We start from the raw sequence: 18200 nt of genomic DNA on the forward strand, positions 1-18200 counted from the left end.
CATGTAAATGGATGTCTGTCTGGAAGCATTGGTCCCTGAATACCATGAAGTTTACTAAACACCAAACTCAGTCAAGTGTCTTTGAACCTGTGCCAGCCCTGAAGTGTCTCTGCAGACCTACAGGAGAGAAACCCCTGACTTAAACACTTATTTAACATTATGGAAGGCAATTCATCATTTCACCATCATCTTTTCATCTGCTGCCTGCATGTCACCGTGTCATAGTCCCCATCTCGCACATATGTTCACCACTACGGAAACACACATGGAGAAATACAACACACACACAGACACACACACACAGGATGTTATTATCTCCTGTGATCTTCTGAGCTATGTGGTCCCAAATGTGTTTGTCTCTTTTTTGACAACAATGAATGGCATAGTTGGAATACTTTAGGACAGGAGCACAGTTATCCGCACTTGTCCTTGGATCCTGTCTGGCCCGAGCATTCATGCACACACACACACACACACACACACACACACACACACACACACACACACACACACACACACACACACACACACCTCCCCACAATGCAGGTTTAACAGATTTCCTGTGGGCTATTGTATCTGCTAGAAGATGGCATCCTGGTCTGAACCTCCAGGTTGAACAGGCCCCTTGTCCCCCTCCCATCTCTCTCTTTCCTCCCTTCCTCTCTTAATCTCTGTTTTCCAGCCCTCCCCTTTAATTCCCTTTTCTCCTTTTTTTTTTTTTTTTTTTTTTTTTAGTTGACCTCTTATCATTTGCTGCCCAAGAGACACTACCTCGTGTACAGAGCCAGCTATCTACCCATCTGTTCATCTGTTTTTGCCCTTAGCTGCCCCTCCTTAACCCGGTCTCCTCTCTTCCTCCATGTGTCCGGTGATCCCCTGCGTAACCCCTGAGGAGCAGTCTAAACACCATTTTCAAAACCAGAGCCAGTTGGGCCTCCTGCAAAAACAAGAGAAGGATCAGACACAAACACTCAACTCTCTGACCAAATGCCTGCCTGCCCCTTATACTTTGGCCCTCTGTGCTCTCGTGTGCCACGTGGCTTATTTATTCCTTTTTCTTTTTTTTTGGAAGATAAACTATTCAAAGTTTATCTATAAGAACAAATAATTCATCTATTTCTCCAAACAGTGGGCAGGTTTATTTTGAGCTTGAAGAATTGCAAGTGTTTATGTGAAGGCAACATCAACAGCAATTTATGTCTCTAACTATAAAGTCAATAGATTGATAAACCGGTTTTGTCTAACCAGACAACGTATCGGGAGAAGCTTGTTTTTTTTCCACACTTTGCAGATGTTTTGTGTCAGGATTGGAGATGACTCACGCTGTTGTTGCTCTGGGACCTAAAACCTGTTTAAGATGCTTCTTATTATTGTAATGGTCTCTCTCTGTGCCCACAGTTTTCTAAAAATGGCTCAGTTTTGTCACGCATAGAAAATTATTGATTTGTGTGATACTTAAATCGTCAGTAAACAGGAATGTTTGGAAGTCTAAATAATAAGTCCTTCCTGGAAGATTTTGGGAGAACAGGACTCTCTCATGGAATATCTAAACCTCTGTCCGAACTTATACCCTGGACAGTCTGAATCAATAAAACGGTGTAACAGAGAGGTCCGCCTTTCAGATGTGTTGTTTTCTTAAATGATGATTCGTCATTTAAAAATCTGAATAAGAAATTGGGACAGTAGGATAAATAAATATTTGTTGTTATTCTCAGTTTTAGCTTTGATTTAATGTATAAAGTTGCTTAATTCCTGTTTTTTGTTTTGGAGTTTTTTGTCCCTGTAAGTCTTGTGTGCGACATTTCCTCTCATGCTCAGACCTTCAATTAGAACGGGCACCATCGCTGACAATTTTTAAAGAAAATAAATTCTGAACATGCCACTTCCTGCTCTGTGGCATGCATAGGAGATGAAATTGCAACCCCAAAGCAGGACATCCTGTCTTTGCTCTTTATGGGGGCGTTGGGATTCAGCTAGGACCTGCTGCAGTATTTCACAGTAATTTGAAGGTTTGATTGGTTTACCAGCAAAAAGTCTCAGTGGGTGTCATAACCACTGAATTTATTTAAAAAAAATCAAAAGTAACCAAATGTTACTGTAAGTGAGATGTGATTCTGTGGATTCCTATGTGACGTCATTTTACTGTTTTTTGTCTTTTCAGTTCTGCCAGCCTGGAGGCTGGAGGCTGTCCAGAGATCGGAAAGCACCCACTTTCTTCACCGTTGTGCTGACAGATATCGATTCAGACCGACACTACTGCTCCTGCCTCACTTTCTACGAGGCCGAGGTCAACCTGCAGGTACTCCACAGTCTCTACCTTTGACCAAAACGTGAACTACATGAACTCATCTGCAGTCTCATTTCAGCTTAGAGAGTTTCTCCTTTATTCCCTGCTCAGTCTGAACCCACCACCGTTTACAGATCCACACAAGCATGTCATGTGTAAAGTGGAGTGGACAAGAACCCGTTGGCGACAGTATTCAATTTTACTAGAATTGCAGCAGAAGCCTTCAAACAAGCATTATGTGCCACTGAGTAAAAGAGAGAAATCATAACGTGCTGTTGGAGTTTTTCAGCCTTGCAACTCACTCGATCGTTTTATGTTTTATCTTAAAAACTTTTGCGAACAGCTGGAAGTGAAATACCTTCCAGCTGCTCTATCTTTGCTTTTTCCTAGTTTTTAGCTTCTTAAATGCTACATTAACTCCCCTGTTAGCAATCAGTGCAGTGTTAATGATGTGTTGGCTGTAACCAACATGATCTGATCATCAGTGATCGCATTGATATTTGATCAAAATGTCAGATCGGTGCATCACCTGTAACCCCTTGAGCTGCCATGTGAGCCACAGTAATAATACAAATCTACAGTCACCTGTCCTCTTTAGTAGAAAGCAGTGCATGACATCATCACCTTGTAAGCCCCTGATATCAAAATGTTGAAGTCGGTTTCTTCCTCCTCCCCAAAACGAGGTCACTGTCATTCTTGTGTGCTTTTCATAACCATTAGACACCCTTAGGGATATGAAGCTTGGGCAATGTGACTTTCTGTTTTCATTTTAGGCTTATTGATTTGCTTTTTGTTTTTGTTTTTTTGCCGTCTTTGGCACTCTTCTTTAGTTCTCAGGAATGCTTGTCGCGTGGTTGATGTCTTCCAGAATGTCGGGCGTTATTATAAAACAGCCTGTTTGCATCCAGCCTAATAAATTGTGACTTGGCCGAGGAAAGACAGGATAGCCTCTGCTCCCCTTCGGCATGTGATTTACTCATGCATACAAGACTGCGTTTGATTGCAGATTAGTGGTCACGGCACCAATGTCCAAAACCCCCATAAATTATTGATTACTACAGATTAGTTTCATTGGGATCATTTTCATACTTACCAGTGATCTTGTTAACTTCTCTCCCTGCCAGAGGCCCACACAATACCAAGATAATTGTTTCACTGTGTTGGCCTTTGTTGGAGGCCTTAAATGACTCTTTGTCACTCTGCCCACTGTGACCTCACATCCTTTCGCATGTGGAAGGCAGTCATCAATCACATTCCAGTTATATCACTTTAACATCTTTGAGGGAAATTTGAAATCGAGCCCCGTAAGAGAAATGTGTCAACTTCAAAATAGCAACGAGTCACTTTGGTGGAATGCCTGAATTCAGCTCTGTTGTAGTGCATCCTTTTCTCATTAGCATTTGAACTTGTTGTGTGAATCACATTATAATTACATTTGTATTAAAGCATGCCTCAGTTTGCATAACTGAGTGCATTTTTCCACTTTGCTCGCCTCTTGTTGGTGAAGTCTGTGAAAAGCATGTTAGGGTTTACAGATAAGTGGATCACCCTCATTGTGAAGAGTAGGAGGACTTTAGCGACAGGATTTCACTTTAACACGAGGATGACCTCTGGAAATTCTATTTCATGCAATTTTGATAATGCTCCACATATTTACCAGACATGATCGAGACTACAGGGAGAACTCGTACTATGCTCAAAAAACACATTTTTGAACACTTTTTTTTTGTGGCAGTAGAGGAGTGTAAACGTATGTACAATCACAGAGCCGGTGTATCTCAACATGTAAACTTTGTTGCCAGGTTGGAAAAGTGGGACTCTTAATGTTTTCACTCAGTCAAAAACCCCACACCTGAAGCAGGTGGTTGTGTGTAAAATAAAGTCAATACAAACTGTTGAGAAACCTCATTTCTGTTTGGTTTTTTTTGTTGTTTTTATATGTATTTTAATCAGTAATAATGTGCAAGAGTCCCTGATGCCACGTGGAAAGCTTCAATCCATTGAGTTATGGACATTGGACCTCTGGGGGTGTCTGGCACGGGGACACTGGCAGCAGATCATTTTGGGGGCCTTGAGTATCGGGTTGTTTTAGCTTTTTTTCCAGTTAAAATGGGTCAAGGCCTTGAACTCTTTGCTATGGTGCTGGTGGTGGAGTGATTCTGAAGCAGATTTTGTAATGTTGTCAGCCACATTGTCCTGAAGGGGAGTCACGGAGTGCCTTTTTTCCCCAAGGTGGGGGGGGCATGCTTGTTTTACAATAATATTTAGATATCTCATGTATGCCCAAGTGCCGTGCTTCTTGGAAAGAATCAGGGCTTCCAAGCAGAGCGTTGCACTGATTTTGATGTTGGCACATAATGTATTAGTTTATAAAGTGAGAAGTTAATCTAATTAATTTTGAAGCTATCTTTAGGCTTTTAAAAAAAGCATGAAAACAATACAGTTTGTCTTACAGTTTAACTGATACGCTTCACTCAAACAGATTAAACTAACTGAGATGTTTGTGTCTGATAGAGAGACACTTGACCGAGATGCGTGTCTGCTTGGTGTAGATTACATGCTGTAGCATAAAGACTGACCCTATAAACGTTTATTATCCACCACACGGCCTTATCTTTTATCTGTCTCGCTCATATTAATCATTAGGTCAGGCTATATTTGGTCTCATCGAGACCATCGGGGTACCTCAAACATTCCAGCGTTCACTTCAGAGCGCTGAAGATCTTCTTGAAACGTGAGGGTGTTTTAACAGTCTTAACTGTCTGAGTTGACGTCCTTATCTGCTCAGCTAGATTTCAGAGAGCGTCCAGACAGGCGGCGCAGGAATGTATTTTGTTAAATAATTGAACCAAATCTCCCCCCCCCCCCCCAAATTCTCAGATGGATAGAACAGATATTTTGATCCTGCACTCCTTGGTGCTGGAGATACCTAAGCTCTTGCGGCATGTTTTGACTGCCTGGAGAAATATACTAGACTGTGATAAAGGCTTTATTTGGAATGAGCGCCGAGAGATTGGCGTATCAGTGTCGTAATGCAGCTCGTGGATCTCAATAGAGACCAGATCGAAACTGTAAATTTTCTATCTTACACAACAGATACTAAGCGCTGTGCAGTTGTTAACTTGTTTGGTATTTTTGTCACTGATGTTTTGCATTTGCTGTATTATGATGTGATCCTAGGAGAGAAGGAGGATGAACTTCCTAAAGTCATTTTTGACTCTTCTGTAAGCAAATCTCGTTTAATCTTGGTCCCTTTGGAGAAATCTTTTATTAGCATCATCGTAATTGAAGAAATTAACAGAGTGGCTCTGCTGGCTGTACTAAAATGCAACATTGTGAAAGAGGATAATTAATTGTCCAGCCTTTCATGAATGTTTTTTTTTCTGCTCACTGTAGACAAAGGAGGATTTTTAACATTTCTTTAACTGAATTGAATGCAGCCCAAAGGCCATTTTATTTATACAGTGCCAAATCACAACAGTCTCCTCAAGGTGCTTCTTCTTATAAAGTAACGACTGCTCTTTTTATGTTTCAGGGATCAAAGAACATTGAAGCTGATGGCGATGAAGATGAGGAGGCAGAAGAGGATGGCCTGATCCAGCCAGCTCAAGTGTTTGCACCAAAAAGTCTCATTCTCGTGTCCAGGCTGGATTATCCCGAAATATTCCGGGTAATAAGACACCGCACGATTAAATCTTGATTTAAAAAATGTTTTTTCTGACCGTTCAGAAGAATTCTCAGAATTTTTGTCAAATCTGATTTTCGTCTTGCAGATACTAATCTGCTTTGTTCTGTCTGTAAAATGGGTGTAATGTAGGCATGCACTTCAGAAAGTACAGGAGTCTCAGGTGTATAAGAAACTTTGAGCCTTTCATTAAGGTCAGTTTGTGCTGGCGTAAGGCCAGTCATACCATCCATGGTAATAACCTTACTAGCAGACCTTACCTACTGAGGATCCTTTGCTCTTGGCCCAAAAAGAGAAAATGCAGACACTTATTAAGCACATTGATGGTTGCTTCTTTCCTTTTTCTCCATGTCTTAGTTGTCTTCCACGTGTTGTTCTTACAGGGGTGCTTAGGGCTGATCTACACGGTCTACATCGATAGCCTGAGTTTCCCTTTGGAGGGATTGGTGGCCAACCTTTTTACGTTCTTGGTTCCTGTTGCTGGTGGATCTCAGGTAAGTCTGACCTAAGAGAGAACATGTCCACATATCACTGTCTAGCTCTGCTGTTGGGTGGTTTTTCAAGGAGGGGGGCACAGGTCCAGGACTTTGTGCTAGTTGGTTGTTGATGTCAACCCTGCTCTGCTTTCAGCCAGATTGTAAGTGGATGACTGAGGTTCAGTGATGCAGACTGATGTTTGCTTTGCAGCCAGTCACCACCATCATGTTCAGGGTTCAGGCGAAGTTCTAGTCTGCTCATTCTGCCGTGAAATAAACTCTTAGAGTGGAGCAAGAAAGAAAATCTCTTGAACTTTATCTGTAGCATTTTTGAGGACTGTACTGCACTGTCGCTGCATTAGGATCCCTCTTGATGTCATAATGTATTTTGGTGGCCAAATGTCAGAAGATAATGCTCCGGTAAGCTAGGCATAAGATAATTTATTTAACACCCGGAACAAAAACGCAGCCCGCTCATTCTGCCACATTCGCTTTCTCATCTGATTTTGTTTTAAATGATGGATAATGTGCTGTTAGAAGGAAGAATTTGGCCCCTTCTGTTCTCTAGCAAGACGCCACAAAAAATCTCATGTCCTCAAGTCTGCCAGACCCAAGCAGACTCATTTGTCAAAACAAAACACAGTTGAACATACAGGTATGCCAGGAATTGTGTGAATGAGGACCCCATGAGACCTTTATATGATACTGTGAGATTATATCAGAGGATACCTGCACACGGTGTGAATCAGGATGTATTTGTGAGAATAATTACAGCACAGCTTTTAGGTGACTGATTAGAGTCTGTGTTGATCTGAACAACACGTACACACTTTGGAAATATGTTTTTGAATCTTTGCAGTGCATGAATCATTTTTATATTGATGCAGCTGTGCACCATATCAGTTATGTTTTTGATTAGTGTGAAAAAGACTTATTCAGATGGTCTGCACAGTGTTTGCATTGAATAGAATGCATCTTTTTCATGCCCCACGGGCTCAGAACAGTCCTGTGACTGTCAGTCGTTGGACTTCTCAACCCTGTAGACGTGATGGTCGTTAAAATGTTCTATTGCTGTTGTCTGACTGTCACGCCCTTTTTTTTTCTGTTTACAGAAGCTATTTAGCCTGGGAGCAGGAGACCGTCAGCTCATCCAGACACCCCTGAACGACACGCTGCCCGTTACATCCAAGAGTATTGCTCTACTCTTCCAGCAGTTGGGTGGGTCAAGGAACTGTGATAACTACTAACCAGCAATCATGAGTCACAACATGACTTATTTATGACTTCATTGTTGTATCTGAAATGAAATGACTAAATGTCTTGTCATGTATTTATTAACATTACCCTGCTGCAGTTTATCATGTACTGTAGACTCAATCACCATGTAAGTATTTCTAGTAGCTATTATAATCTGACAGCAGTCACATTTAAAAACATAAGTTTTAAAGCATTCAATGTCTCAGCTTATTTAGTAAAATGCCTTTATGCTTGACATATTTCACATTTATTCTTATCAGATTTTTAAATGCTCTGTGTAACTTTGCTAATCACCTAGTGGCAAACTCCACTACTGTAGGACTTTTGCGGTGAGCCATTAAGAGCTCGGATTAGTTCTACATGAAATGCGTCTCAAGCACGGCTGTGCGTTTTTCTCTGTGTCCCATCAATGTTTCTGTAATTTTGTCTGGGTAGAAGGAGCCAATAATGAAGATTTGATTAGGTTTTGTGGTTTCGGATTGCAGTGTTTGCACAATATGTTAATGGTCCAGACTTAAATGATTTGAACAGGCGATACGTGCTCTGGTAAAGAACCGACGTGCCTGATACGCAATGACTCAATCATGAGGGAGTCCAGACGTATTTAGGGAGTGTGTCTATTGTTTTTCTTAGCACTCCAAAAAAACCCGCAAATTGGCAAAAGCCACGCTGTGAACTTTCTGCATTATGTTTGCAGATTTTGGGGTTATTCCTAAACAGCGGGGCTTATTTCACTTTTTGCATATGTAAGCCGAGAGTGTGATTCAATCTAATTCACCTGAAATCTGATTTGTAATGGAAAGTTGGCCCTCATTTGGTCTCTCTTGATTAGGAGAATGTGCTTCACATCAGAGTAGATTCTGTATCCTGACTGTATTAACACCATCCTCGTTTTGTTTGGAAGCAGCAAGGGGATTGGGAGGGGTAGGTGTTCTTACACGATATATGCAATTAGGGTCATGTCAGAGCATGCATTTGTTGCCAATTTGGATACACAAAACAAAATAATGTTGACATAATAACGAATCACGACCAGTCAGTTTTCCTAAACCTGCTTCCTTTAATCAGGAGGGTACATTTGCAGTTCAGAGCAGCAAGTAGGATACAGTACATGTGTGCTGGAAAGATGAACTGCACATTTTAGTTTCTTTCTAATGTTTAGAGTCACGTACGAATAGCGCAATGATTACAGTTCGGTCGCTCTGTTAATAATTTTGAAAATGAAAATGAATAGACAGGTACTCTTCTGCATGCAAACCGATATCTGAACACTGCTAAATGTACCCAGAGCAGGGCGATATGACCAAAAATATTTATCACGATATACATTTGAAAATTTGTGATAACGATAACTGACGATATAATTGACACTAGACAAAATAATTTACAACTTCTCAACTTTATTAGTGCCAAAAAAAAAAAACCATCAATGTATTTTCACTTAAACAAGCAGCTTTTTTAAGTGCATTAAAGTTACATAAAAACGTAACAGTGCAAATGCAAATTCCTTGCTGACAGTTTAACCAAAAGGCATTTCCAGTGGAAATTGGCCGACATATCCTCAGCATAACCATGTATAACATCCACAAAATCCACAAAAAAAGAGGTTATACACACGCACAGTACGTATCACTCCGCGAGGCTCCTGCCTAATATAGCCGTAATGCTCCGACAATTCATCAAGCGTTGCGGGTTCGTAGCTTAGCAAAGTCGTACTGAAACATTTGACAGATTTTCGAGCGCCGTGTATCACATAAAATCATTTCGAGGTCAGTAAACACAACCAGAATTCATACATAAGGCACACGGGATTATAAGGGGCACTGTCGATTTTCAGAAAAATCAAAGGATTGATTTTAAGTGTGCCGTATTTTCCAAAAAAAAACACGGTAATAACGACGGCCCGCTAACATGCTCTACCAAAAATAGTGCTTTGTTGTGTACCTGACGGATGAAAGCCAAACCAGTTCCACACCACTGAAGTTGCAGCATTTTTACAAACCAATTCTGGTTCATTCGTTTCATTTAACGATCCACTTTCGCTCTTCTCATTCTGCATCGCCGCCATGTGCGTATGTAAACAAAGGCACTGCGCATGCGCGTTTTACCCACGTTCTATCGCGATATTTGATTTTCCTATCGTTGCCCAACATTACACCGGTATTACTGTGAACGGTATGATATAGCCCAGCCCTACCCAGGTGTTTACAGAAAATGTCATATTTATGATATTTGTATCATCATGACTTTCAGGAAGAAAAGTACCTCTGACACGGCGCAGGGAATCTACACTAAACTAGGCTAAAGGCTAAAGCAATGAGATTGTTAGCATAGCTTTAAACAGAGGCTAGCAGAAGGGAAAAATAGCTAGCCAGAAAAACCTCAAAGCCACAATTTGTCACTTTTTATAGTTACTTACTGTAATACAAAAACTGTCTGTTGGTTTGGCTGGGAACTCCTCCTACATGATTATAAGTTGCCTGGCAACCACCTACCAATGGCTAAAATGACTCATGCACCTATAACGCCCAATAAAAGCATCATATCGTTTTACTTTCATGACAGTGACGCTGAATTTATCAAATACTGAATGTACTCATTCTTGATATTTTCATCTTGTGATGTTTACAGTATACCATGACTGTAATTTAACTTATAAAGTCAGGTTTACTCTATCAGAAGTTTAATGTTGGATAAATGAACAAATGTACTTCAGGCAATGGTGTTTTGAAACCACCTCAATTATTTCAGTCTGCATGTTTTGTTTTTTTGTCTGCAGGTTTTTTCAGGCTAAACTGTCCTGACCATCTCGTGTCTGTAAGCTATATATGTAGACACGGCATCGGTATTATCTATTCTTTATTCCACTCTTGGCAAGAATATGAAATCATAATCTTTTTTTTTAATCTCTCCTGCTGCTGTCACAGGTTGTTATATAATAATTATTTTTTTATTAAGGTGCAGGAAACTGAAAGTTACAGACATAGTTAGACAGTAGAGTTAATGATTCCTCTGACCTTAAAGCCTGACTTTCCTGAACATTGATTGGAAAGTCAGTTGATGAGTTACACGTAAGCGTTTTGTTTCCACTTATTAGCTCGTCCTTACATCCATATAAGGATCAGCTACTAGCATGGGGACAGGCAGGTCGGGACATCGCTCTGTGCGCACAGGTCATCGAGTCACCACAGAGGAATGTGTGTTAAACATGTTACACTGCACAGGAAGTACAGCCCCCCCAACACCACCCCCCGGCCGGGAGCGAGATAAATCCGACCATCAACAGCCCGACTGTTGTTGTTTGTTGCCTTTGTCTGTTCTGTTTTTGCTGCCACTTCTTTTATTTAGGGCTCGGAAACGTGTCGCTGTTTCCATGAGATAAGCAAACACCTGAACACGAGGTGTGACTGTGAATTGGAAGCCTCGGTATCTCAGTAAAAATTACGGACAAAAATACATCATTTGGTGCCTGTTATGACTTTTTAAGTCACGCTTTTTCATTTTAAAAAGGAAGATTTTCTTCCTTTGTTTTTTTTGAGGTGCGCGTTTCCTGTTTATTACTGAAGCGCTCCATTCAGGCAGCCAGACTCCAGACCCAGCGCCCCCAGCGGCGCGGATATGTCTGCCGGTGTTCCTCTTTCCTTATCACTCCGATGTGTGATGAATTGGTCTGTCAGTTGCTTGATAGGAAACAATAACAGGAACTATAAACTTAGAATTCTTCCTGATTGTCGCATCAGTTTTTGAAATATTATTTATACTGTATGAGAGTGTGTAATTTCCTTTGTTTTTCAGAGATGACTTTTCACCTACCTTTATATTCAATGGTTCAGTAGAAACTGTCCTATTTGAATGCAGATTTATTTTCACAGCTAGTGGACACAGTGCAGATTACACAGCGTCACTGTAATTTTATTTCCAATTAATGCAGCTGCACTAAATAACAACAGTAGTAAAAATAATAATACAAGCTAAGAAATATAAACAAAAGTGAATTTGCCCTTTCAGTTTAGTTCAAAGTATTCATATTTTTAAAAACATTGTATTTTCAATTATGCATTTATTTGAATATATAAATTTAGCTCAGTGTTCCCATCTGCATACATTTGCTCTGTGTGTATAGTAAACAGAGAGTGCAGTGCCCACATACAAAGACAGACTGTGGTAGCTTCATTTAGACAGGAGGTGATAAAACAAAGAGGTAATACTAATTGAAGAACTGGCACAAGTCAGCCTGCATTACTGTAACACTCTTCTTCTTTTTTTTAAGTGCACTTCCCAAAAAGTGTTTTTGGTAGCGTGCAATAAAATTTTTACAACTTCAGCAAAAGCAGAACCACATTGTGTTGTAGTCTTGTAGAACTGATGCTAAAATAATTGTTCTTGCATACAAAGCCTTAAGTGGTCTTGGCTACACTGCTGTCAGTGTTTTGCGTTCTCCTTTCATGCCCTCTGAAGTCATTCTGTACTTTTCCATCACAGCCGGAGCAAATTTCAATGAGATGAAGTTCTGAACTTTCTATATTAACATTCTTCACGTTGTTCCGCCTAACAGGAACGAGCGTACAGAATATTGTTTCCTTAGAATTTCAGTGATCCGGCTTGAAGCTTTTATGGTTATCAGAGAACTTCCAAGTGCACATTGTTTGCTGTAATCTGTTGTTGAAGTCTGAAAGGCCTTCACAAATCAATTTTAGATGAATGATCTGGAAAATGTGGACGTCACATTCCAGCAAATACCTCATTTATTTCATTCTGTGTTGGGGTTTGGTTTGTTTTTTGTCATTTCAGGAATCCAAAATGTTCTTAGCCTATTCTGTGCAGTTCTGACAGAACATAAGGTCTTATTCCACTCCACCAGCTACCAGCGGCTTGGAGAGGCATGCCGTGCCCTGGAAGCCCTCATGTTTCCTCTTAAATACAGGTGAGTATGTGTTTGATATGGCTGGATGAGACAGAATCTCATGTGACTTTCCATTGACTGCAGTTGTGACTTTCTTGGCTTGTGATCTGACTGATCATTAACTTTGTTAATTTTTCATTCATTTCTGTAAAAACAGTTTTCTCCACCACATTAGATCACCTTTTAAAGTCACACAATTTAACCTTCTTTAACCTCTTTTTTTTTTTTTTTTGTTTGCTTGAAATGACTCAGATGTATGTGGTTAATAACCTCCTTACCTTTCTCCGATACATTTGTTCATCACTCTCCCTTGTGAAACATATCTTCCTTCCTTTTGCAAAGCATGCAAAAGGAAGGAAGACGTCAGGAGGAAGGAGACAGTAAGCCTTTTTCACAGAAGACGTCTTGAACCATCATTGTAGTAATATTAGTAACAGTTTAACGACTACATCCACATGATTTCCAGCCATGGCGTGCCACCGTGTCTTTATGTGAAAGCAAAGTACCAACATCAAGTTGATCTAATGTGGTGTAGTAGGATGCTAATACATATAAATATTTATAAGTATGAGATATATGGTCATCTGCCACTTTATTAAGTATACCTATTTAACTCACTGTTAGCGTAAATATCTAATCAGCCAATCAGCTGGCATACAGCTAGGTGTATTTAGGTGTGTAGACTTGTTGAAATTCAAACTGAGCATCAGAATGGGGATGAAAGGTGATTTAAGTGACATGGCATCGTTGTTGGTGCTCTGTGGGATGGTCCGAGTATTTCAGAAACTACTGATCTGAGATTCTCCCACACAACCATCTCTAGGGTTTATAGAAAAAGAGAAAGTCTCCTGTGAGCGGCGGTTATAAAAGAACAACACATTGAGCACTGAAGCAACGTTCAGATGACTAATTTGGCATGAACAGCATTCATGACCACACTGTGCCCATCTTCTGATGACTGTTTCCAGCAGAATAACTGTCACTAGATCTCAGTCCAATACAGCAACCTTGAGATGTGGGCATGCATGAGCAGCCGGCAAATCTGCAGCAACTGCGTGATGCTGTCGTGTCAACATGGAGCGAAATCTCGGAGAAATCTTTTCAGCAACTTGCAGAATCTATGCGATGAAGAATTGAGGGGATCCCTTTCTTTGCTTGCAAGGTGTACCTAATAAAGTGTCTGCGAGTGTATTTAGTTCCTATTAACAAATGAGCAATCAAAGCACTAAAACCATGATGCTACTCTGCCATTCCTTGCGTTGTGTGCCTGTATCCTTCATTGTTTGCTTGGTCTAAGTTTGCCAACAGCAACAAGAACAGCAAAAATCAGCAGCGGTTTATTTGTCTGTCTAAGCTGCTGGAAGTTTGCACAAACACAGTCACACGTCTCAAAAAACCCTTTTGTTACTGGAAAATGTAATACAGGACTTGCACAGAAGTAACGGGCGTTTCAGATGACTGGTACACAATCGTGGTCTCGAGTAATTCTGTTGTTCAGGTAGAATTAGAAGCCACTATGTATTAACATGATATGAAACACTGTGTCCACACACAGTGTTCTACATTTAAATTATCTGGGGTTTATTGCAGTTTTGACACAAGTTTCCTGTAGATGATGATGATCATTTAAAATTTACGTATAAATGTCCTCCGTGCTTTACTGCTCTCTTATCACTTGAAATAAGTTTAGTCATCCGAGCTCCATTTTCATCAAATCACATCCTCTTCCCTGCGGGGAAGTATATTTTAAGCTCATAGTTGACCAATCGTTGCATAATTCTTCTTAATCTTTCTTCTGAGTAAATGTGTGCGTTTTGCTTGTGTCCGTGCACACAGCTACCCCTACATCCCCATTCTACCTTCGCGACTGCTGGAAGTGTTGAGTTCACCCACGCCCTTCATCATCGGCGTGCACTCCATGTTTCAGAACGAAATCCAGGATCTGGTGAGTGTAGACGTGTCACAGACATCCAGGAATTTGTCCTACCTTCATGCACAAGTTAAAGATTAGAAATTGTTAAAAGGTAACAATGAATCATTAACAGACAACTTAAAGTCTTTAAAGGCTTATTTTGATATCCTCAAAGCAGGTCTTGCTTTAAGGACTTTTTCTTTCTACTGACCAGCGAAAGTGACATTTTTATTTTTTCAGATTGTTTTTGCACACTGGGTTTTAAAAGATTTCTCTATATTTAGCTGGTTGCATTTGACTCTCATCAGACATGTCTACCACACAGCGCTTCCTCCAGCAGCAGTAAAACCACCTGACCTGTCAGTGTTTTGTGTGTTTTGATCAGTTGGATGTTATCATTGCTGACCTGGATGGAGGAACAATAAAGATTCCTGAGTGTATCCACCTGTCCTTGCTACCTGAACCTTTGTTACACCAAACACAGTCTACCCTGTCCCTGGTGAGCCCAAACGCAAACTCACACATGCACACAAAAACACCTAAAACCACATTATTTAAAGATGATGGCATCTAAAGTGAGCACCCCAAAATTTTAAATATTCCCGAAGTTCCTTTTCTTTGAACATTATATAATAGAGTAATAGAGTGGGTTGTGTTCTGTATACGAAGTGTGCTCAGAAAGTTCCGTAATGCCGGCCAAACAAAGCAAAAAACATACCTGACCTTTTCAAGGTCGTCTCCTTGCAACATTTAAATCTCTCCTTAGAAACCCTGCTTTGCAATTTAATTGTGGAACATACACGTGCACAAAGAACAAATGCTGACAACCTGAGCCAGCTTCCATCACTGTTATTGAGCAAAGGATTGAGCTACAACTCATGTCGGCCAGCTTGAAGACAGCTCATCAAGTTAGATGGGTATCAAGGTACATGCTCCTAGATTGACTCCCTGAATTTATCCCTTAGGGTCACCGAGTTGTTCTGCTGTAATACTTGCCTTAAGCAAGGCAGGCAAATTGTACATTACAGCAGTGCCCTCAGTTTCCAAGGATAGCAAAAGACACATGACCTCCCTAAGTGGGCCCCACCTGTCTCCACTGTGATGTGACAAGGTCAGAGCCAGGAGTCAGACCTGGAACCTGACTTATTAGCATAGCTAGTAGGCTAAAAGAACATAGAAACTAGTAGTTACAGTGTTAGTAACACTTTACCTGTTGTTTTATAGACTGTTGTTGGTGATGTCACATTATTTAGAACAGAATGGGGATGACCTGTGGCTGGACGGGCCCCCTGTGTATTTTTTTTGGGCCCCAACAGGCTGGAGAATCAGTACTGGCTGTAATATCCTGAGACAGCTGAGGAAGAACACTTGATCTGATCTGTGCCACGTGTTGTTTTTTGATTATTTTTTTTCCCGGCCACACTCTGAGACTCTCCTCTTCCTGAAAATCAAAAATGGTTGAAGGCGTGTATTTTGACACAGACAACATGATCCAGTTGCCATCAGAGACTGTCACATGCAGGTAGTCACAGCAGGACTTTTATGGAGTGAACTGAACTTTGCCCGAGTGCAACGTATGTTTCCTAGAAGTCACAGGGAGACTAACTTGAAGGGATGATCAGGTAATGTTTTTGTTTTTTGCAGGAGGTGCTGCAGAGCTCTTTGATTGCACAAGAAGTCATCTGTCATTTCATCCTTTACAAAGACAAACACATCACTACACATATATAGAGAAATAATGCTAATTCTTATATTTTGTTTAATAAAATGTTTGCTTTCCTAATGAAATAATAAGGCACTTCTTGATTACCACATTACCTGGTCACTCGCTGTGCACCCGCAGCATTCCCTAAGTTAATGTTGGAATCATTCCAAGTTATTTTCCATAAATGCTTGGGATAAACGAAAACAAATGTATCGTCTGAATCTAAATTCATTTTCTTAGGTTTTACACCCGGATTTGGAGATGGCGGACAACGCGTTCCCCCCACCTCGCACCGCACCCTCCAACCTCAAGCTGTTGGTAAGTCAGCGGGGTTAACATTTGGCCTCATTTAAGTTCCTCAGTGTCTCAAGGAGTGATGTCCTTCTCCTTCCCACACGAGGAGGACGGGCTGCCCAGAAAAGGTTTCTTATCACAGGGAGGTTAGCGTTGGAGTGGGGGTACTAACTGACGGTAACCCATAACCCAAGTGAAGAAAAAAAAAAAGCATGTCTGTTGTATAATTACCTTATCAGACTGCATTTGTGGCATAGCTGCTTGATGAGTTGTGTGTGTGTGTGTGTGTGTGTGTGTGTGTGTGTGTGTGTGTGTGTGTGTGTGTGTGTGTGTGTGTGTGTGTTCCAGGACAAGGAGGTGAGAGCCGTCTTTCTCAGGTTGTTTGCACAACTCTTTCAGGGCTACAGGTCCTGCCTGCAGCTCATCCGCATCCATTCTGAACCCGTGATCCACTTTCACAAGGTAATAAAACCAGGTCATGAAATTCCCGGGGCTAAAATTAGCATTTTTGCCAATATATGACCTTTTGATTAAGCTCGTTAAGCAATTCCTCCCTAGAAAACACGACGTTCCATCAATCTGCCCGCGCTCCTTTAGCCAGCAGTGTGGGCGGACTCGCACATAAAGACCTGACAGATAAACTTGTCAGAAGTGTCTAATGCGTGCGTCTGTGTATGCGTGTTGTTTTAAACGTGTCACAGAATCTTCGTGACTCTTCCTTGATGGTATCCGTTTGTTTATCCAAGCTTCGGACACAGTCCCGTAACCTTGGGCAAATCCGGCAGTGAGCCATATGAAACGTATTAGGTTTACATTTTTGTTTTGCGCCGGGGTTTTTGTTTGTTCGTGTCTGTGGTGTCTCCGTGGTAACCCATCAGCAAATCACCCTCAAAGTACCCCACATGGATCGCATTATAAACTAAAGCTCTGCTTATTCGCCTGGAATCCTGGAGCAGGAGGTGGGGGGCTCGAGTGAACTGTTTTATCTCCTCTAGCCACAGGCACATATAATTATGTGTAAAGTAAATTAAATTCATTTGCATGTAGTCATTTCTAACTGGATTTATTTCCCTTTCTCCGCACACTGAAGAACTTGCCCACGTTGCAACAATATAAAAGTCCCCCTTGCAGAGATATTTTGTGATCATGTTCTAAAAATGGCTGCTTGGTGTGCAGTCTGTAGTAAATCCATATGAACAAGGTTTGTGATTGTGAATGCTCTAATCTGACATTATCCAGACTGCCTTCCTGGGCCAGCGAGGCCTCATTGAGAATGACTTCCTGACCAAGGTTTTGGATGGCATGGCCTTTGCCGGCTTTGTCTCAGAGAGGGGTCCACCTTACCGAGCCTGCGATCTGTTTGATGAGGTACTGTACCGTGACGCACCACCGAAACCTTAGCCTTTAACTTTAAATAGAGAGGCTCGTACATAAACACCTTTTCAATCAACTGACCCTGTTTCTAGTTTACATTTTGTTTTCTTTGTTGTTGGTGTGCTTTGCAGTTGGTGGCCTTGGACTTTGACAGCTTTAAGGAAGAGGAGGTCAACCCCGCCAAGCTTCAGAAGCACATCAGGGAGCTCTCCGAGCAGCTTTATAGAAATGTAAGTCCTCGTGCAACAAACGACTGCTAAGTTTCCTCTGTTGTGCTGGTGTGCCGTGTACGTCTGATTTCCTCATT

At 41.1% G+C, this 18200-nt stretch overlaps 1 protein-coding gene across 2 annotated transcripts in view; it reads left to right on the top strand.

Moving 5' to 3' along the window:
• sbf2 (SET binding factor 2) overlaps window positions 1-18200 on the top strand; it is a 108183-nt gene that overhangs the window by 36840 nt on the left and 53143 nt on the right. For both annotated transcript variants that reach the window (XM_086287810.1, XM_086287811.1), the window contains exons 3-13: window positions 2162-2299; window positions 5823-5957; window positions 6356-6466; window positions 7561-7666; window positions 12497-12629; window positions 14445-14553; window positions 14906-15019; window positions 16466-16543; window positions 16868-16981; window positions 17759-17887; window positions 18025-18123. In XM_086287810.1, the coding sequence (XP_086143936.1) occupies window positions 2162-2299; window positions 5823-5957; window positions 6356-6466; window positions 7561-7666; window positions 12497-12629; window positions 14445-14553; window positions 14906-15019; window positions 16466-16543; window positions 16868-16981; window positions 17759-17887; window positions 18025-18123 (1266 nt within the window). The remainder of the gene's footprint in view (window positions 1-2161; window positions 2300-5822; window positions 5958-6355; window positions 6467-7560; window positions 7667-12496; window positions 12630-14444; window positions 14554-14905; window positions 15020-16465; window positions 16544-16867; window positions 16982-17758; window positions 17888-18024; window positions 18124-18200) is intronic.

This window comes from Aulonocara sp. 'chitande type north' Nkhata Bay, linkage group LG1, assembly GCF_057382095.1.
Source record: "Aulonocara sp. 'chitande type north' Nkhata Bay isolate Kocher_YH1m ecotype deep benthic linkage group LG1, A_spYH_male_GT1.1, whole genome shotgun sequence".
Taxonomy (NCBI): Eukaryota; Metazoa; Chordata; class Actinopteri; order Cichliformes; family Cichlidae; genus Aulonocara; species Aulonocara sp. 'chitande type north' Nkhata Bay.